The following is a 22192-nucleotide window of genomic DNA, read 5'->3' on the forward strand; positions in this document are numbered from 1 at the left end:
TTAAAAAGCCTGTTTACAATGATTAAAGAAACAATAAATGCTATAAAAACAAAAGCAATTACTGGGATTAAAAAGATAAGTTTTAAAAGAAAACTTTCAGGAATGAAAAATATAGACATTGAACTTTAAACCCAAATGCATTAAACAGTAGAAAGACAAAACTGAAAAAAAAAACTGAAAAATCAGAAGGTAGGTTGGAAAAAGTACACCTAGAATGCAGTACAGAAAGTTAAAAAGAAGAAAAATATTTTTTTAAAAAGAGGTTATGAGATATGGAAGATAAAATAGGAAGGAACAATATTAGCTTTCAAAAATATTTGTTTTCTCTCTCTTATTGTTAGACTTTAATTAACCCAACAATAAAGTCTGATTCTAAACCCACAGCTTGACATTTTCTCTTAGACAACAGGAAGTGAATCAAATGCTAATTGTAGCAATGTGCTAGTTATAAAATAATATTTTCCTTAGATCTTCAAAAACACTTTCAGCGCAACTTCCTGGTATCTTGTGCCTAGATAAGACAGTGTATTTTTAACAAAGGCACTGTGTACTTTATAATTTTACTGCAAAAAATTTTTTTAAACTTAAAAATAAATCAAGGAACCTAATTCCCAAGGTGGGAAAGAATAAGAGAAGTGTCATTTGTCATGAAATCACCTTCACAGTTGTTGGTACCTACCTCCCTTTCATGGTAGGACAGCCAACAGTGTCAGACCTTCATAATGACACTCTAGGTGATGTTCGTGCTGGCAAAATAGAGTAAGGAGGTGGCAATTAGTACGTGGGTTACTTCCTTAGTGGCTCATGGTCACAGGCTGCAGCCCAACCCCAGCCAGTGCCCTGTGGTCTCAGGTCTGGGTCCAGAGGTCAAGGCCATTGGGCTGAAGTTGTTACCACCACTAGAAAAGCAACTCTGGGACTCTGGCTGGATCATGTACATGCGTAAGTGTAGGTTGAGTAAATAAACACTACAAGCCTGTGCACTGCCATGGGGACACAGCTGGGGGAAAGGCACTCCAGCTGGTGGAAAGGCACTCCATCTGTGGGGCTGGTGTAAAAACTCCCAACACATGGCCATCTCGCCCTGTATGTAAACATTAAGGATATGTGTCCATGTCTGTATTTCTTTTGGGAATGTGTGTCTTAGAAACCAACCCTGTCTCTGGCAGATCTTTCTCCAAGTCTTTTGAAAGCATTTAGGTTTTTTCTGTCAGTAGGAACTCTTTGAATAACGAATTCCATATATATATATTTCTGGGTAAGCTATGGTAGGATTAGCTTTCTTTGGTCAGTAGAAGTACTCTCTCACTCCCAGAAATCATTATATTTAGTAAAGCCTAAGTGCTACAGGAAGTCACAAAGAAGCGGGTGGAGTGGTCCGTCTTCCCTTGGGGAGCTTACAACATAAAATAGGCAAAAAACAAACAAACAAAAAACCCAGTCTTTTTCACATGATTTTATGCATCCACACTTGTTGAAGGAAACCTTTCTCATGACAGTATTATGAATGTCTGAAATAAATGCTTGAGTGATATTCAAAACAGGAAAATGAAGGTAACTCTGGCAGGCAGTGTAGCATCAAGGAAAATGGGGACAGGAGGCCCAAACAGGATGTTACTGACAATGTCTGGGAAAGGGAGTGGAGAGGGTAGGAGAGGCTGGCCCCATCAACCCTGCAGGCACTCTCAAGAGGATTAGGGGCTGGACAGAGCTTGTCAGAGAGACCCTAAGCTCTACCCCTGATGTTTTTCCTGATGACTCAGGAAAAACAACCCAAGGAATGGAGGTGGCTTCCTGGGTGGTCCTGGTAGAGGGCCGGGAAGGGAAAGGATGAGTTTAGCTGAGGTGGCTGTGTGACATCCAGGGGGACAATGTCAGGAAGAGATGTCCAGAGGTCCTGGACCAGTGACCAGGTATGGGGTGCTGGGGACAGAGCAGGTATCTGAGCACAGATGGAGTCACTGAGGGACAGATGTGAGGGAGAAGACTGGGACAGGAACCTTAGAAACCCCTGATATTTTGGGGAGTGTGAGAGAGGTGGAAGCCTGTGCATAAAGTGAGAAGAAGAAAAGCCCCAAGAGAGAAGCGTTGAAGGAAGAGAGGGTTTTAAGCAGGGTGATGTGGTCGGCAGTCAGGAGGATGACTGTGAAAAGGTCACTGAATCTGGTAGCTGTAGTCTGGAGCCTGCAGAGGGAGCAGCTCCAGAAAGTGAGGGCACTGGCCCCAGGTCAGGGGAGTGGAGGGCAGGGGGCCCTCACGGCCCCACTCACATGTAGACAAGAAGAGAGTGAACAAAAATGGGAAAATCACAGATAGAAAAGACCATAAATAGAACAAGGTCTGGGGAACCCAGGGTGGAAGGGGACAGTAGTATTCACAGGAGGGACACAGGAATGAGAACATTCTTCTGAAATAGGGGCAGGCTGACTAGGAGCCCTGGATAGATTTGGAGCTGCTGACTAGAGCTGAGACAAGGCAGGGTTAAAGGGGAACAGGGGGAGAGTCAGAAAAGGAGGGTGAGGGTGAGAGGAGAGGATGAGGGGGCCAGGCAGGGTGAGAGGGTGAGGGAGAGGACAAGGACGACAGTGATGAGAGTCTGTGGGATTGGATACCAACTGGACAGACCACATCACAAACTCAAGAGGGCCCCTGGCCTTACCTGCTGCTTAGAAAATGAACCTGAGGTCACGCTGGGGCCAGCCCTCCTTTTTCTAGAGCCGTGGAGACCTTGAGGTCTACAGAGGCAACCACTCAGCTAGTGGCGGCTTTTCTGGGAACACTCCCGACAGCCCCCAGCCCAGTGAGTCCTTCTGGCTTCTTGGTTTGTTTCTGAGGCTTCCTCCCCTCACCCACACCTTCCAGGGCAGTGAGGTGATGTTTCCTGTGCAATTCCTCCTGGAATTCCTGCCCAGTCTTGTGGGAGTTTCTAGCTATCCTGGAGAGTCAAGCTGTGCCATTCTTGCCCACTGTGATGACCCAGACAGGCCCTTGGATCCCCCCATGATGGGATGGCTCTGACAGCTGTGAGAATAGGCTAGAGTTGGGGAGGCTGGAGGCAGCCCTATGAGGAAGGGTTGTGTGGTCCAGAGGGATGGAGATGGAGTGAAGAGAAGACGGAGATGCGGAGGCAAATTTATAAGTAGTGGATTTAGTACGGGGTGAGAGAAAGAAAACAAGGCTGGTGTCATACCAGTGGCATTGGATGTTGTCATCTGGACGAGAGGCTTCTGAATAAGAAGTGCACTAGGTGAGCGTGTGATATCCGAGTGTGTTTTCTCCAAGCCTGGGAAATCTCAGGGAAGAGAGCAGATGTCTGCTTTCCTGAGAGGGGATGGAAGGTGAACAGGGCCTCTGAACGACAGGATGGAGGCATGAGAGGGGCCACATCTCAGGTCCAGTCTCTGCAGGGACTTCCCTGAGAGATTTGGGGCTGAGGTCTGAGCCCAGTTCTGGGGTGGCTCTAGGAGGCCCATGCTGGTGGGACCATGTTTGTCCCAGCCCCCCATCTCCCAGCTCCTGCCCTGGAAGCAATGATAGCCATCTGGATCTGAAGGACTGGCCAGACCTCTCTCACTAACCTGAAAAAATAAATCTCTTTCCCTGACCTAGTATGATGCAGTTTTCCACAAGAGCTTTTTTTTTGTTTTTACCTCTGGGAAATAAAGCATTTGTTTTCCAAAAAACTGATTCTTGGATTAAAAGACTGGGCTTTGCAAAAAAAGTTTTAATAAAATAAAACTTATCCAGTTGATGCCAGAAGTGATTTCCTTACTCTCAGGCTGAGGCTCACTCCAGGGTGTGTGCAAAGCTGCAGTCACACCCTGAGACCAGGGTAGTATGAGGTTCAGAGATGCAATCTCTCACCACACTATTGTGTCCAATGAGAAAGCCATACCCAAGGACAGACGTGATGGCCACTTGCATAAACAGACGGCCATGCATGTCCTGTTACTAACCCACAAACTCTAGGAGCACTCCTGTCCTAGAGGCAGCAGCTCAGGCAGCTCCCTCTTAGGGCAGGGGGCTGCCTCCCGTCCAGGGATCACCTGTGTTTCTGGAGATACCCTCCCCATGTGCTTAGGCTTCCTAGGTTTTACCAGCCCTTTGGGGAAGGCTCTCTGGGGCTCAAACCCCTGGGGGTGGCCACAGCTTCAGAGCCTCTCTTCCCACATACACTGTGCCGTAACTGGCTGGTTATATACCCCAAACCACCACCTTACTCCTCCCTGCCACCCCCACCAGACAGTGAGGACAGCATGGCCTCCTTGGCTTCTTCATTCCCAGGGCCTGGCAGAGCTCCTCAACTGTTCTAGTTTAATGAACAGACCGATGACTGAATTCTCAACCAGCTGATCAAATCCCTTTTGGTGTAGTATAAACTCACTGTTCCTGAGTGGCAAGGAGACACAGCCAACTTGCATCTCTCTAAAAACCCCTCCCACACCCAAGGGCTGGCAGAAAGATAAAGCAACGATAGTGCTGTACTCCTTTGCGCCTCTGCACCCACAGGGTCATAGGCTTGGCATTGAACCCAACATGGGGAGCAGCTGGGTTAGCAGCCATCTGCCCATTCTGTCCTGCAAGTGACCTGCTAGCTATGGTCCAGTGTGAAAAGATGTGATGAGTGGGGCCAATCAGATTGCCTGTCTTGGGAATTTGGTGTGAAAATAAGCACAGCAACTGCCAGATTGCAGCAGATATGTGGTGTATATGTAGTGGTTTAGAAAGGCCGAACTGGTGTGATCGTTAATATTGAGTGTCAACTTGATTGGATAGGAGGATGCAAAGTATTGATCCTGGGTGTGTCTGTGAGGGTGTTGCCAAAGGAGATTAACATTTGAATCAGTGGGCTGGGAAAGGCAGACCCACCCTTAATGTGGGTGGGCACCATCTAATCAGCTGCCAGCGTGGCTAGAATATAAAACAGGTAGAAAAAAAAAAACCGTGAAAAGACTAGACTAGATGGGCCTGGCCTCCCATCCTACATCTTCCTCCCCTGCTGGATGCTTCCTGCCCTCGAACACTGGACTCCAAGTTCTTCAGTTTTGGGACTCGGACTGGCTTTCCTTGCTTCTCAGCTTGCAGACGGCCTACTGGGACCTTGTGATCATGTGAGTTAATACTTAACAAACTCCCCTTTTTATATACATATATATATGTATATATATATATATATATAAGGATATATATATCTCCTATTAGTTCTGTCCCTCTAGAGAACCCTAATACAACTGGCCATATGTAAGCTTAAGTTACAAACTACAAAGAAGCAGAGAAAGATGCCAGCTGATAGCCAGAGAAACAGAGTGGAGACTTTAAGAGCCTAGGGATCAAGAACAGCTTTGTGGGAGGTGGGTTTTGTAGGTGAGGAGGAGATACCCAGATGCACACGAAGTGGAGTGTGGTACAAGTATATGATGAGAATAGAGTATGTGTGTAGGCAATGTGACTGCTGTGCAGGAACACCAAACATGCTCTGTGCCTGCTTCAACTCTGGAAACCTCCAGCTCACCATGGTTGGTTTCCCAAACCATGGCTTCACTCCAGGTGTTTCATCTCTCAGAACTCTGCCACCTCTGGACTTCAACCCAGATCCTACTCTAGCCACAAATGACTAATCCCATTCCAACCACTTTCTCCCTTAGTCCCACATCTACTCTGCAGGGTTCCAGGTCCTCAATCTCCTGACCTAACTACCACGCCCAGCCGGAGCTCATGGCTATCCACCTGAACTACATCTCACCAACACCCTAAAACTCTCTTGCCCCACCATCCTCACACCTGTCCAGAAAAACTCCAATCCTGCATTAACCCCACAGCCAGCCTTCTCTTTTGTAGCAGACAATTAGCTGGCCCCTCAAATCCATTATCTTCGTCTTCCACAGTAATAGTTTTAGTTGGGTACCTGGATGCCAGCTAGACTCCTTTCTCAGAGGTCCTTGCATCTAGGTGCCTAAATTCTTGACAATAAAATGTGAGCAAAGGTGATGTGTACAACATCTCTGTTATTTGTCTAAAAGGAATTAACTTGCTTTTCACTTCTGCTCCTGCCCCCTCCCAGAAGCTGAGATGTGGTAGAGACTCAGCATTGGCCATGCAGCCACATTAACATGGCCTATGGGATGGCAGGACAAGATGGAAGGGAACTGGGATCTTGAATGTTTCTGGAACATGAACCACACCACCAGCCTGGGCCACTCTCCTCCCTTTGGACTCTCATATAAGAGACAGAACATTCATCTTATTTAATCCACTCTGTATTACAGCAGATTCTATTGCAGCCAAATTCACAGAGAAAAATGCCATAACCAGTCAGGGCAGTACTGCTATAAATTCCTGTCTCTAACCTCAGCTGACCTCACTTGCACTGTTCTTGGTCAGCTCCCTTTCAGATTTCCCTTAGAGAAACCTTCACATTCTTATGATGCTTACAGACTCCTATCCAACACCTCTCACTCTGAACCAACAATACCGTCTCTTATGTCATTAAATGTTGAGACCACCAAGTAGGCTCTCCTAACACATCCTTCAATTCTTTCCTCTCATCCCAACTGTACAGGTGTCCTGTGCGTGCTCTGGTCAGACTCCCTAGATGAGAATCACAGCTCCACTATGACCTGTGCAATCTATCTCAACCTCCATTTCCTCAACTGTAAAATGGAAATTAGTAACAATTGTTGTCAAGATTAAATGAGATCATGCATGTACAGCAATCAGTACAAGGCTGTATAGCAGGCAATGACCACCTGCTACTATCATTGCTAACACAAATGTGACTGCATCACTACCTGATGAAAGCCTTTTACTGAATCTCCAAAGCCTCCAGAACAAAGTCTTAACATGTTAGGCTCTCACAGCATCTGCCATTTACTCTTCGAATCTTCTGCCACCCTCTGCTTCAAACACTATGCTCCAATACTACCAAACTCTCCACAAATCTATTATCAACTTCCACTTATTTGACAGACATATATTAAAATGCCCACTATTGGAGTGCTGGTAAGTACTCAACAAATTAATTTCCCTTCCTGGGGAATTCCAACTACCTCCTAAAAACATGCCAACATGAAAAAAGGCCTATTTTCAATCTCGTATCTAGGAAGTGATACAGAATTCAGTTTCCTTATTTGTAAAATAAAACAGGTAATCCTCCTTTCATCTCAAAAATGTGATGCCCTGCTAAGGTGGCTGTGGAAAAAACTAATCTTTATATCTACTTTAAGTCTTAATACATTGTTTAAATGCACTTGAAGTACTACACCCTGTGGAAAGGGAATGAAGTTCCTTTAAGAGGGACATAAGGACAAGAGCCAGAAGGTGAGGCTGGCAACAGAGGGACACTAAAGAATAAAAGGTCCAGAGTGGACACAGAGGAAAATGGAGAAGGGGAAGCCCCTCAGTGGGAGCCAGTCCAGGTTTCCATGAAGCCCGGCAGTGCCAAGCTCCTGTCTCTTCCTCTTCCTGCCTTCCCAGAAGAGGTGAGAAGGACCCTAAGGGAGTACTTACCACAAGACAAGTCTGCTCAGCTGGCCAAGAATGCTTGTCAGGTCACATAAAGCTGCCCCTATCCTTTAAGCTTAGTTATCTGTGGGCCGTTCTGAGGACTGGGACAGGGGGAAGAGCAAAGGCCAGAGGGACACTGCTTAGAGATCCCAACACAAAACTTGAACACAGATTTATCAAGCACTGCACTTCCTGATAAAGAGATTATGGGTAAGTCAAACCTATTCTGGCTTGAACCACATTGGGCTAGAGGAACTTTTTTCAGGATCTTAATTCCAGTGTTTTTCTAGAATGAGGGCCCACAACCAATTCGTCACAGAGTCTCCAGGACGGTATCCTGTTCTCTAAATTAGGCAATGTCTAAAGTGTTCTTCAGATGCCTATTAAGTAATGCTATGACCAAATAGTATCAATTCAAAAGTCAAAAAACCTAGTAGGAATGCAAGTATTGTCTAAATAAAGGCATATGAAATATAGTACAATAAACCTATGTAATAGATCATTAAATATTTTTTAAGCTCTTTTAATAAGACTTTCAATGGACACACACAGCCAGTCTCTGGCTTACCTCTAAAGGCCCTAAATAGTCAGATCATGAAGCTAGCAAAAAGGTACCTGGTGGTAGATACTGTACGCCAAATATTGAAGAAAATATAACTTTGCAAGCTCAAATCTATAAGGTGGTGGCAGAATTATGAACAGGTGGAAAACAGTGGGCCAGAGGCCAAAGTAACAGCATTCACAATGGAATACAGCAGTAGAGTTTTCTGGTCAAAGACTTAGAAGCTAAAGGTGAGGTAGTAATTCCTACCAGGCTTTCATCTCAAATAATGGCAGGACTCACCAACTTAAACACCAAGCTGACTGGACACTCCCTACAGTCACTAAGACTCTTCACAATCACTGTACTTTGACAGAACTTTTGAAGCATTAAATATATTGCTAAAGGAAGCCAAATACCAGCACATTTCTACAAAGCGGCAGACACTGCTAGCCGTTCCTCAAGAGCCATCGCCCATTCCTTACCAATAGAAGCCCAATTTTGTATACAACAAGAACGTGATCAACTCAAAACTCAATTTCCTCCAATATGCATTAACTGATGAATGGTTTATATCCATACAATGGAATATCTGTCAGTAATAAAAAAGAATGAAGTACTGATACATGATACATGAAGGAATTTTGAAAATCCTATGTTAAATGTAAGAAGCCAAACACAAAAGACCACATGTTGTGTGATTCCGTTTATATGAATGGTCCAGAACAGGCAAATCTATACAGACAAAAAGTAGATTCGTGGTTGCCTAGAGCTGAGGGTGAGGGTGGAATTGGGAGTGACTGCTAATGGGTATGGGGTTTCTTTTTAGGGTAATAAAAATGAATTAGATTGTGGCGATGATTATACAACTCTGTGACTATACTAAAAATCACTGAGAATTACACACTTTAAATGGGTGATACTAGAATTATATCTCAATAAAGCTGTTTTCAAAAAATAACAAAATCTAATTTCCTGGCATTACCCACCTGTAGCGCATGGAGTGCTCATGTGCGTTCAGGATATTAAGTTGTTGGTGGAAGCATACTACAGGAAGTTAGTAGTTTCCTCACAAAAAGGTCTCAGTAACTCATGCCTCTTGCTTTTTGCCCTTGCTCATCTTCCTATCTGGAGCAAGCTCTAGGCCCTTGGGGTCCCTAAGAACCACAGCATGCTAAAGACGGCAGAGCAGCAAAACAGGAGGAGACTGGCAATGGATGACACCCTGGGATCACTGCATTAGCATTGGTTTATCTCTCTCTGGAGCTGTTATGGGAGAAAAATGACCTGCATTTGGTTAAGTGATTATGGTTGAATTTTTCCATTACTTGCAGCTAAATGCTATCCCTAATGATACAAACCTATCTAATATCAGCCTATGCTTATTCTCAGAGCCAAGAAGGCAAAAAGCAAAAAAAGACTCAGAAAGATGTAAAAAAGTTTATTGCAAATGTAACCTTAAGGCACCATAGAGTTAATTTCTTTAAGGGTAAACAGTTATTTTATTTTCAAACTATATATTTTTTCCCAGTTGTAATATACCCCCAGAGGAGTGCTCACTCCTCTAAAGACAAATCATTAAAACATGCTTTATTGTTGAAATACTGAGAAACCAAGTATGAACAAATGATGTATTTGTTCAAAGAGAATAATGTTGAACATCATCAATCCCTATTTCTTTTTTTTTTTAAATAAGTTTTTATCAGTATAACAAGAACATCTGGTCTTTGAAAAGTTAGGAGACATCTCCCATTAAAACCTATAGACCTGGTTAGCCTTAATTTCTTAAAGAACAGCGCTGTCAGGGAGAAAGCAGAGGCTCACCCATATGGTTCACTTACATATAAAATGTATGTTGTCAATATACTTATGCAGGATGTTTGTGTGTCTCAGAGAATTAAGTCCAATATTATCTTGAAATATTAAAGGTAAAAATGAAGGTAGAAAAAAATTATTAATTTAACAAGCAAGTATTTACATTTTTATTTTCTAGACCCATAAATTAAATCATCTCTTTTCTACTTTATGAGATGGGGGTGAGGCGCATGGAAGAATAACACCTGGAAAACAATCTTCCACTAAAATCAATCAATTACTTGACTTGGAATAATTATTGTCAAACTCCAAAAAAAGTTGACCTGTGGGAGTATGAAACAGAATTTACATCAGGCTTATTATTCCGGTGGCCAAAGAAATAGCAGATAGAATAAAGTAAAAAGGTGGTAGCTGGGGGCAGTGGGAGTGGACTTAAGCCAGTTTGGGGATAGGATATGAATGGTCTTTCCTACCAACCTGTCTCTTTTTATTTCAAACTTTATCAGTTTATGTTGCATCAAACTTGAACTCTTCAAATATGAGATAATGCTTTTAAGGAATTAGAAGACTTCCTTCCTGTTTAAGCCTCTCTAATTGCTCTCCTGTGCAAAATTTAGATATTTTCACTCATTCATTCATTAAATATTCACCCCTACCATGTATTGAGCACACCACTAAAGCAATGGAGATTCAGATCTGAGTAAAACACAAGTTCCTATCCTCAAGGAACTCACAGCCAAGTGGTGAAAAATAAACCTCCATCTTACCTTTGTTAAAGTTCAAATCCAGGGAAAAAGGCTGAAAAGCAACCACGAAGCCTGGAGGAGAGCAGTAAGGTGTGAGAGGCACCTTCTTGGTCCCAGGGCGGCGGTGTGGGGAGTGCGGGGAGCACATCATTCTCGGAGAAGGGGAAGGAGCATGCCAAGCGGCGGGAAGCGTGCAGGCCCGAAGTGGGGAGCAGGAGAAACGGCAGAGCTGAGTGGATACTCTGCCTAGGTCTGAAGTCTACTCTGAAGGCTCCAAGCAGGGACAGCGGCTCAGTTTTACAAAGTGTTACCTGGGCAGTTGCTGGCTAGAGGGGTTCAAGGCCGAGGCCAGGGAAGCAGCTATGGGCAATCTGGGCAAGGAAACATGACAGCTGCAAGCACAATGAGGGTGCCAGTCTGAAGTCCCAGGAAAAGCCCCTCAACAGAGGCAGGCTGTTGGGTAATGGGACGGTGGCAGTTTTGTGTACCGCCTCCCTTACCTTACCTCCCTCACATTTCTCCCCCAGTAAACACACAACCCTTATACAACAAAAGGGCTCGGGGCCAGAGTGAAAGGCTTTCATGGTTGTGGACCAAATGGCAAGGAAGAGCAGTGGCCCATACCCCAGAGGGATTTTTCTCCCTCTACCGGATCATTCCCATGAGCCCATGAAACATTTTCTGGCACTGTACCTTCATCTGGAAAACACTCTCATCCCTGTCCCTCTTCTCCCGAAAAACCCCCTTTGATCTCCTCTAGTTATTGCTTCATTTCCCTTCACAGCAGGGCTGACAGTGGTAGGCCTTTACGTCCCCACCTGTGTCCACACTTCGACTTGCTCCAGTCCCCATGCTCCTGCCAGTTAACTCCATATTGCCAAATCTGATGGAGGCGTCTCCATTTTGAAACACGACCTTTCTTGGGCTCCTGCAACACCTCATTTTCATTTTTTTGTTGTTGCTTTTATCAATTACAGTGGCTTTTCCTGTCTTTGTTATCTCTTCTTCCTTCACTAGCTGGAACTGAAGGTTAGAAAGCTCAAGACTCGGTCCTAGGACCTCCTCTCCATCTATACACTCTCTCCCTAGCAACTCCATCCAGTACCATGGCTTTAAAAATAGTCTATATGCTATACTCCTACATTTGTATGTTCAATGAGACCTTCCCTGAGCTGCAGACCCTCATCTATCAAACATCTCCATACAGATGATCACCTGGCATCTCAAACAGTCTACACCAAATTATGGATTTCTCTGGCCAATGCAAAATTCAGTTTCTCCTAGATTTTTCCCCATCTCAGTATATAGCTTGGCCATAAAACCAGATGCTCAAGCCCCAAATCAATTAGTCATTCCTCACCTCCCCGCTTCCTTCTTCACCCCACCGTCAACATCCAATGGATCCAGGTCCTGGTGTATCTTCAAAACATATCTCCAATCTGCCCCTTCTCTCTGTATCTCCTCACTACTCAAAGTGGTCCAAACCACTATCTTTTCTTTTCTGAACTACGCAACGGCTTCTTAAAGGGTCTCATTACTTCTTCCTTTGAATTCTCACAATCCAGTCTTCACAGAGGAGATGGCACAACCTTTTCAAAATGACAAATCAGATCATATCGCTACTTACTTGAAAAATCCTCAAATGAATTCCCATTGTATTCAGCAAAAAATATAAATGTATGCCACAGCTTACAAAGACCTGCTTCTTTGTACCACTCCCTTCCCTAACTACATTCTAGCCACGCTAGCTACCTTTCTCTTTTTCCAACAGCAGCAGCAGCTAGAGAATGAAGGGGAACGGCTGAGATTGGAGGCCAGCTTGCTTCTGCTTTAAGGCTTCTGCAATTATGTGCCTTCTGCCTCTGTGTTCTCATGGCTGGCTGCTTCTTGCCATTCAGATCACAATTCAAATGCCACCTGCTTAGAGAAGCTTGGCTAATTATGACATCTAAAGTAACACTCTCTAATATCACTCTATTATTTCCATCATAGCACTTACCAAAATCTTATTTATGTTCATTACCTGTTTTTCTTAACTAGAATGCAAAATCTAGAAAGGGAAGAACCTCATCTATCTTGTTCCCTGCATTATCCCGAGAGCCAGGATACAGTGGGCACTCAATAAATATATACTGAATGAGCAACCCAATCCTCCTTCTATCAATAAAAAAAAAAAAATTTCTAGAACAGGAGGATTACAAGAAAAAACAGAATAGAATGCATCTCTAGGTCACCAGAGCCAGCTTATAATACCACAACAGTGCTTTGTCAATTTGCTTCTTTTCCATAAAAATTATATTTTCTGCAAAATCAGTAAAATGTAAAACTTCAGTAACATTCACAATCTACAATAAAACTACTGGAAGAAGATGACTCAGGGAAATCTTATAACTGCTCTTTCCTTCCCAGGTCAAAGACTCCAAGCAGCTCACCAAGAAAAATCTACTACAATAAAAATATATACATAAAATAAAAGTGCTCACAAACACAAAAAGATAAGGTTACAGGCACCACACCATCCACCAAACTGAGGACATTTCTTACAATCTGCTAATTGGGAATAGAAGTCAGGTGTCAGTACTTATTTTTTTTTTTAAATAGATCATGTACATGTTAATAAACTGTGATTTCTAAACAATGCACTCACTTGAACATGAAATAAGAATGCCCTGAATACTGGAAGGGACGCTTGAGTTGAACCACTCCATGTGGAAAATACACAGTAAGTGCTGTAAATGTTGACTGAATGCCTTCTAAGAATGCAGGTTATGAATGAAAATATAATTTACAAATGGTTCAAAGGGACCTTTTAAAAAACAGTACTCCAGGGACTGGCTTCATATGAGTATTTCATAAAACCAAAGAACTGTTAATAAATGTACACAGAAAATCATGCCCTTGGCTTACTTGTGGAAAACCAGGTACTTACTGTGTGAGCTATTTTTCCCGATGTGCTGCTGATTCATAAGGCTTTTTTAAAAACAGCAAAAGCCTCCAACTGCTACACATTCTCCCTTATATACCTCTGAAGATGGGAGTAGTGGCAGGTACCTGCAGGCCTAGCTATTTAGAAAGCCCATTCAACTCTGCTTTAGGCCAACTAAAACTGAGCATAAATACATACATATCCCTTACTTGCTGGTTCTGGAGAAATGTTTCAGTGTTTTAATACTTCCTTATAACATTAATTCCAACTTTTTACTAGAACCTGGAGTCTGAGCCAGCTTAACTGTGTTAGGGCTTTGGAACTTGACTGGAACATCATGAAATAAAACACAAATGTCTAGCTGTTGAATGTTCAAAGACTTACCAGACACAATAACCAATCATTCATTATGAAAAATAATTTCAATACTGTCATAATATAAAACAAATCCTTTAATTTTTCAAGTGTTTAAAAAACAATTTTATACTTAAGCCAGCCTTGAAGATAAGCACAAAATTTATCAGTTTACATTTAAAAAAAAAGACAACAACTCAAGCACCCGCTCTGTGCATAGCACTATTCTAGGTGCAATAAAAGGGAATCTTAACCTTAGAAATATGAGTTCACTTTCTGGAATTGTATTATCTCCTTTTCCAGAGAGTAAAAATAAATAAAATCACCATTGTTTACTACAGATCTGCCCCAAACCACGTCTGGTTCACAGAAAGGCTAATTTCTGCCAAATTAAAGATGTAATGAACTCAGTTCCTGCTTTCCCAAAAACACGAAAGCAGAATTCCTTTTCACTGAAAAAAATAAACAGTTTTCCATGCAAGGGCAATTTGCTTCTAAAAAGTATTAAAAAAAAATTTTTTTTTTCCTCTAGCTTTTCTTTAAATTTTCTTCCTCTAATATTGCCTTTTCTTGTACAAGGCAGACCAGGTATCTTTTTATGCTGTTTTTCCTTTACTAAGAAAAGTATTGCATCTTGAAGACAAACCATTTCCCAGAGTAGTGATAAAAAATAACACTAAAAAAACTTTAAAGGTGAGTCACTTACATCACCTTGAAGAAGTAAAAAAATAAAAAGCAGTTGGCACTAAGATAGCTAATTCCAAATATCTGTGTCTAAACAATTTTAAAAACTGTTTATTTATTTTGTAAGAATGTACCCCTAGTCCAAAGTAAGTATGTTTTAAAAAATTTTGGCCAAAAAATTTACAAAAACCCTTTCAGTTCAACCTAATAAAAGTGATATCTAGAAAATATGCCACATTATTAAGTCTGTCTTAAAAAGTTCAGATTCTAAAGCATTTCTAAGGCACGGTGTTCTGGAAGACAAATGTGCTTCTGTTGGCGTTGTGTTAGATACAAAGCATCCCTGACAGGCTTCAAGTGAGCCCCGACAGGCACCTTCTTCCTGATGGTGTGGGATTGGAGAGGAGTCAGACGTAGGCCCCCAGGGCTGCATGAAACTCTGTTAGGCACTGTACCAGCTGCTGAAACTTGGGCCTCTCCTCTGGATCTAAGGCCCAGCAACAGGCCATCACAGCAAATCTGCAGAGTGACAAAAATGAAAATTTGGGCTAGTAAGGATACAGTATTCATAACTTTTGCTCAGTTTGATGCCAGTTATGTTGCCTGTCTATAAAGGTGGGTATGGAGAGGATGATATATTAAAAACGGATCCATTTTACTATCTGTTGGCAGCTCTAGAAAGAAGCTAAAAGAAATTATTTGGATTATGTGTGAATTTCAATTCTTCATGACAACATATCAAAATATTTCAGCAAATACAGAGATTTCATGTAAAAACCTAAAACACAGTAAAAAAAGAATGTGTGTTTTCCTGTAGTTAAATTAAGAAAAGAACTTGGAGGAAGAGAAAGTTTTATCTAAGTTCTATGAACCCTGGATCTAGAGTAAAATCAGTACAAAAGCTGCCACCTTGTCATGGTGCAGAAACCTTCAGGAGGTTCTGGAACTGAGAATATACTCATCTGTACGATCAATCACCCTGAATAGCCTCCTGTTTATCCCATTCTCATTACATGGCAAGATAAGCTATGTGATAGAAGCAGGAAACAGAAAGCAACTATTTGGCTTACTAGTCCAGATCATCTTCCCTGTATCAGCTGATACTAACTGGCAAGGTAAAATGACAACGAGAGAGGTTTTTTATAACTACTATGTCCTTTATAACTACTTTATAACTATAAAAGTCAGATACTCACTTTATATAGAATAACTGACGTAGCATTCAATTTTCTTAGTATGTCCTCTCAGACTAATTTATAGTGCTTAGATTATGCACTATAAAATAAAATGCAAGACGTTCTAATATCAAATGCATGAAAGAGTGAACCAATCTCCCTGACTTTGTGGTTTTTTATAAGAGTCTAATTTAAATCCAAAGAGTCATTATTCTCAAAAGGGAAGGCTCTGTGTGAATATGGAAACCTGCTCTTTTTCCTTTATTCCAATATAGTAAATGGAATAAAACTCATGCCTTCAAGCTCAAAAAAACTCACAATTCATCAGGACAGTTGATTGGCTGGGCTATTCGGTAACCATCTTTCAGGTATGCGGCCATCTCGAAGGGGTCAATGTCCACATAGGGCGTCTGGCCCAGAGTCATGAGTTCCCACAGCGTCACTCCAAAGGCCCACTAGTAAAGGAGCAGAAGCACAATGAGAGGACATTTAAAACAACAGTCAGGGGGCTAGTGCCCACAGCCAGCTACAGGACAAAAAATAACAGCTCAACTCATGCTTCGGAAAAGCGAAATGTTATTTACAAAAAAATGTCTATCATACACAGTTAGTTTCCCTTGCTAAGATAAAAAAGAGTGCATCCAATATTAGTATTATAAATTCTAAGTAATTAGATCCATTGGAAGTAATAGTTTACTGTTGATTACAAGCTACGTATTATGAATTATGTCCAAGATTCTTCTAATATGAGAATTTGTAACTTTAAATATTATAGCTAGTCTGCATAATTGAGAAGTGGAAAATGAGCAGAATTTTAGTTTAATTAAAGGGAAGAGCATCCTAAGTGAAATACGCAAATGAGGGGAAATATAAGAAGTCATGGATTTTTACTGTATTTAAAGTTTTAAATTAAAGCATTAAAAAAACTTCCAACCTTGCTTGAGTAAGCAATCAGGTTTATTTAAAATCAGCATGTAAACTACAGAAAGGAACAGGAATAGTAAACAGTGGCAACAGTGTCCATTCGGGGCTCCCCATTTTGGCCAATTCCTGGCTGTACTTGGCTCCTGGAGAGCGTGCAGGGGGCGGGGGGCAGGCAACGTGTCTACACAGAGCTGCTGCCACATGGGTGGGAAGGACTCAGATCCGGTACATCCACTGATCTGCCGCCAAGTATGAACCCTGAGGTCAGAACAACTGAACTTGGATGAGGAGGGGGATACCTGTGTACTGTAGTATAAGGTTTATGAGTACCTACAAATTCAAGTCATTTTGCATCCTTCAATACATTTAATTTCCTCAATAAACCTGTGAGAATCATTGGTAGCTCAATTTTACAGGTGAGAAAACTGAGGCTCAGAGAAATAGCTTGCCCCAAAATACATATTTTAATGAGTAAAAGAGAAAAAAGTGAAAAAAAGAAAAGGAAAAAAGAGAAATACCAAACGCAAGTCAAATACAAGTCTGTTTGTAAAATCTAAGCATGTTGCATTAAATTTTAGGTTATTATTTTTCAATAACAACAAAATCCCAAAATACTTTGTAAAATACACAGATTTTTAAAAAAGCCTTATAATAGTGAACAATAGCTACATTTCCCCCCAGAATCTATGCAAACAAGAAAACAATGAAATGACATATTTTAAAATATTTTAGGGCCAGGCACGGTGGCTCACACCTGTAATCCCAGCACTTTGGGAGGATTATCTGAGGTCAGGAGTTCAAGATTAGCCATGACCAACATGGAGAAACCCCATCTCTACTAAAAATACAAAATTATCTGGGCATGGTGGCGCATGCCTGTAATCCCAGCTACTCGGGAGGCTGAAGCAGGAGAATCGCTTAAACCCGGGAGGCGGAGGTTGTGGTGAGCCGAGATCGCGCCACTGCACTCCAGCCTGGGCAACAAAGTGAGACTCTGTCTCAAAGAAAGAAAAAAAAATTAAAAACTGTCATGGAAAGTTCTATATAGAGCCAAAATATACTTCAACAATGAAGATAAATACAGAGTTTTTCAGACAAATAAAAGCAGAGAGACTATGTTTCCAGCAGACCTGTAAGATGTATGAAAGCAGTTCTTCATGTGGAAAGAAAATATACCACATGGAAATCTGAGTCAACACAAAGAATACAGAGTGCTGAAAATATATTAGTAACAACTGAACATATTCTCTTATGTTAAAATTTCCTTGACAGACTATTTAAAACAAAAACAGCTAACAATATATCGTGGGGTTTATAATATATGGAGAAGTAAAAGGTATGCCCACAAACAGTTTGAAGACTGGAAGGGGATGAATGGAAACACTATATTAAACATGAAATGATATAATATTTTTGGAAAATAGAAGGTTTATACTATAAAGCCTAGAGTAAGTTTTTTAACCTCAGCACTACTGATATTGTGGGCTGGAGGATTCTTTGCTGTGAGAAGCTGTCCTGTGCATTGTAGGATGTTTAGCATTCTCCCTGGGCTCTACCCACTAGATGATAGTAGCACATCCTCCAAGCTGTGACAACCCAAAATGCCTCCGGACATAGCCAAATGTCCCTTGGCACAGACAAATGTCCTTAGCCAGAGCAAAACTGTCCCAGTTAAGAACCACTGTGTTAGACTGAACAACAACAAAAAATTTAAAATATCAGAAATAAAGGAGGGAACACCATCCTTTAAGACATCAAAAAATATTATGAACAATCCAATTTTATGCCAATAAATTCGGCAACTTAAATGAAATAAACAAATTTCTTAAAATACAAATTACCAAAACAGACACAGGAGTAAACAGAACATCTATATAGCCCTACATCTATTGAAGATACTGAATTCACAATTCAAAACCTTTCCACAAAGAAAACTCAACATTGTTTGGTGAATTCTATCAAACTTGAAAGAAAATATAAATCTGTATTAGTTTTCTAGGGCTACCATAATAACATACCACAAACGAGTAGCTTAAAAAAAAGAAATTTATTGTCCCACTGCTCTGATAGCTAGAAGTCCAAATCAATGTGTCAGCGTGGCCGTGCTTCCCCGGAAACCTGTAGGGGGACTCTTTCCTTGCCTATTCCCAGCTTCCTGTGGTTGCCGGAAGCCCCTGGTGTGCCTTGGTTTGCAGCTGCAGCCCTGCAGTCCCTGCCTCTATCTTCACGTGACATTTTCTCCTCATGTGTGTGTCTCTTTTCTTAGGGTGGATTAGAGCTCATACTCATTGAGTATGACCTCATCTTAACGTTACATCTGCAATGACCCTATTTCCAAATAAGGTCACATTCTGAGGTACTGGGGGTTAGGGCTTCAACCATTTTTTTTTTTTTTTGGTGGAGAGGCAGGACACAATTCAACCCATTACACACCCAACCCTACATAAACTTTCAGAACACAGAGGAAGGAATATATCTCATTCACTTTGACAGCAGCATTACCCTAAATACCAAAAACAGGTGGTCAGCCTTTTGGAACCTATTATCTTTTTCATTAACAGTGATCATTAACATGGAGCAAAGTCCAGCCTTGAAGTCTATGCTCTGGGAGGAGGAGGGGGCAGGCGACAGATGGAGAAGCGTGTATAGTTTCAAAATCTCCACAGAGTCTTGGAGGCTACTGAAATTTCCCTTACACCTACTGGGACATTCTATTCTGCTTAAAAATGGAAAAATGATTTCAAATTAATAAAAGTTAAAGGATGGTGCCTGCTCACATCTAGTTATTTGCCTATCTTTAAAACCTTACTGTATATGAAACTTTTTTCTGAGAAGCAACAAGATCTACATGAAATCTTAATACTGACAGTCATTAGTAAATGTAATGCTTTATTTTTAAAATCGTGTCCAATTTCCATAGAGAAGGTAGTTCCCTGCACAGATGGAACAGAGCCCAAAGAAATGAAACTGGTCAGAAGGGTGCTCCCATCCCTTCCTCCAGAGATGAAATGATTCATTCAAACTAGATTTTGGAAGAAGAAACCATGGGAATTGGTGACAAGTGCATCCTGACTCTTTGTACACAGGGAATAACCCCATCCACTGACATTATAACACCTTCTGACTTTAAGGGACTTTGATATTAAAGTTGGTGGTATTTGAGATCTGGAGTTGAATGTAAGTATTACAGCAGCAATGTAGATAAGCTTTTAAAAATTACTCCCTTCCCACTGTTTTGTTCACATTACTGCCCAACATTTACCTAAGGTTTTCATATTACAACTACAACACTAAAAGACGCCATAAAAAAGAACAGTCAAGCCAAAGGGAACAATGCAGTTTCATTTCCTTAAAAACTAACAAAAGTGATTAATTACATGTTGGCAAACCAACCCTTAAAAAAATAATCAAGACAAAATGGCACAGAGATGATTTGTGGAAAACTTGCTCTCTAAAGTCTTCTGATAACCGAACCATTTAAAATTTAGACAGACTTATTCTATAATTTCCTTCTGTTTGACGTCGGTGGAAAGGGGGCAATAAGAAGGTCATGCTGTTCTTTCCAGAGTTTTACGAAAGATTGTGGCTATCTCCATTTAAAGAACATTTAGATAATTATAATGTTATTCTATTCATCTTATTCCTCTCCCCAGAACATGTTATTTTACAGCTTCTATATATAAGATGTAAAACAGTTTTTCCACTAAAACATATTATGAATGTGACTTGTCAAAAAGTATGTAAGTAAAATTCCTTTTTTCTTTTAGTGCAGCATTAACTAAAGATGGAGCTACTGAATTAAGACATTTCCAGTGATTACTTCAGGAACTTACAATGCAAGGCTCACTTCAGTAAACTATAAACTGAAAGGAAAATAATTCCATTCAATTGTAAATTATCTTATCTGACCACAGTGGAAGCATCATCAGGTGGTCCATGGCTAGGCCTTTCTGTTCATATTAGAAACCTAATATCCCTTTCTCACATAAAGACATGGCTGCAGGTTACCAAAGTGCAATTAAATGAACCTGGGTTAAGTGTTTTATAAGAAAGAGAAGAATTATCTGGGGTGCTTGCTAAAAAGTCCAGTTCCTCTGTCCTATCTTAATAATTCTGAAGCCTGGATCACATTATTTTATTTAATTAATTATTTATTTGTATTTTTAGCAGAAATGGGGTTTTACCATGTTGGCCAGGCTGGTCTCGAACTCCTGGTTTCAAGTGATCCACCAGCCGTGGCCTCCCAAAGTGCTGGAATTATAGGCATGAGCTACCATGACAGGCCTGGATCACATCACTTTAAACAAAAGTCCTTGGTGGGTCTTAAGATTGGGTAAATTTAGCAAGTAGTCCTAGATTTGTTAGCAGCAGTGATCAGACAGTAAAGACAGTTTTCATTTATTTTTATTGTAGTACAGCTGACACATAAGAAACTGCACATAAAGTATTCCACTGGATAAGTTCTGATATACATAAACACTCCTGAAACCACTGCCACAACCAAGATAAGGAGCATATCTATCACTTCCAAATGATTCTGTTTTGATCCTTTCCTTCCACCCCTCCCTACCACCAGCACTACCATCCCCAAGTACCCACTAATTTGCTTTCTGTCACTAGATAGTTGGCGTTTTCTAGAATTATATAAATAGAATTATTCAAGCTGTATACTGTTTTCCTAGCTTCTTTTACTCAGAATGATTCTGAGATTCATCCGTGATGTAGCATGTACCAACAGTTCATTCCTTTTTATTTAGTAGTATAGCTCGTTATATGAATACTGCAGTTTACCCATTTACCTGTTGATAAGCATTTGAATTATGTTCAGCCTTAGCTATTAAAAATAAAGCTGCTATGAACATCTGTGTAGTGTTGGTAAGAACATGTTTTCATTTATCTAAGAGCAAAATGACTGAATATGGTACATACATATTTAACATTTTAAGAAATTGCCAAGCTGTTTCCCAAAGTTTGGAAATATCCCATTTTACGTTCCTGCCAGCAGTGTAAAAGAGCTCTTGTTCTTTCATATCCTTATCAATATTTGGTATGGTCAGACTTTTCAATTTTAGCCAAACCAACAGTATCTCATTGTGGTTTAATTTTGCATTTCCCTAATGAATGACTAATAATGTTGATAATATTTTTCAAACTTGGAGAGAATATCTTGAGTTTTCTGACCAAGGCAAAAAGGGTGTACCTCTCCTATTGTGTATGTATTATTTAATTTCTCTCAGCAATGTATTGTATAGCTCTTTCACATTTTTTGTCAGATTTATTCCTGAGAACTTTTGATATTCAATTTTTGATATTCTTATAAACTTTTTAAAAACTTTATTTTTCATTGTTAGTGTTCAAAGATACAATTTATTTTTGTACGTTGATCTTGCAATCTTTCTAAACTCACTTATTAGTTTTAGTAGCTTTTTTGTATATCATACTGAATTTTCTACATAAATGATCATACTATTCTGCAAATAGTTACTTTTTTCTATCTACTCTTTTCTTCCCTTAGTGCACTGGC

At 40.7% G+C, this 22192-nt stretch overlaps 1 protein-coding gene across 7 annotated transcripts in view; it reads right to left on the minus strand.

Moving 5' to 3' along the window:
* Positions 1 to 22192, minus strand: part of RYK (receptor like tyrosine kinase) — a 129399-nt gene that overhangs the window by 21794 nt on the left and 85413 nt on the right. For 2 of the 7 annotated variants that reach the window (XM_063807195.1, XM_016941971.4), the window contains 2 exons: positions 16063 to 16199; positions 13966 to 15088 (listed from right to left, as the gene is read on the minus strand). In XM_063807195.1, coding sequence (XP_063663265.1) covers positions 14977 to 15088; positions 16063 to 16199 — 249 coding nt within the window. In that variant the 3' untranslated portion in view covers positions 13966 to 14976. Of the gene's footprint in view, positions 1 to 9033; positions 9311 to 9470; positions 12195 to 13965; positions 15089 to 16062; positions 16200 to 22192 lie in introns of those variants that run through there. The other 5 variants (XR_008547108.2, XR_008547106.2, XR_008547107.2 and 2 more) reach the window with 5 other exon arrangements.

The sequence above is a fragment of the Pan troglodytes genome, chromosome 2 (genome assembly GCF_028858775.2).
Source record: "Pan troglodytes isolate AG18354 chromosome 2, NHGRI_mPanTro3-v2.0_pri, whole genome shotgun sequence".
Taxonomy (NCBI): Eukaryota; Metazoa; Chordata; class Mammalia; order Primates; family Hominidae; genus Pan; species Pan troglodytes.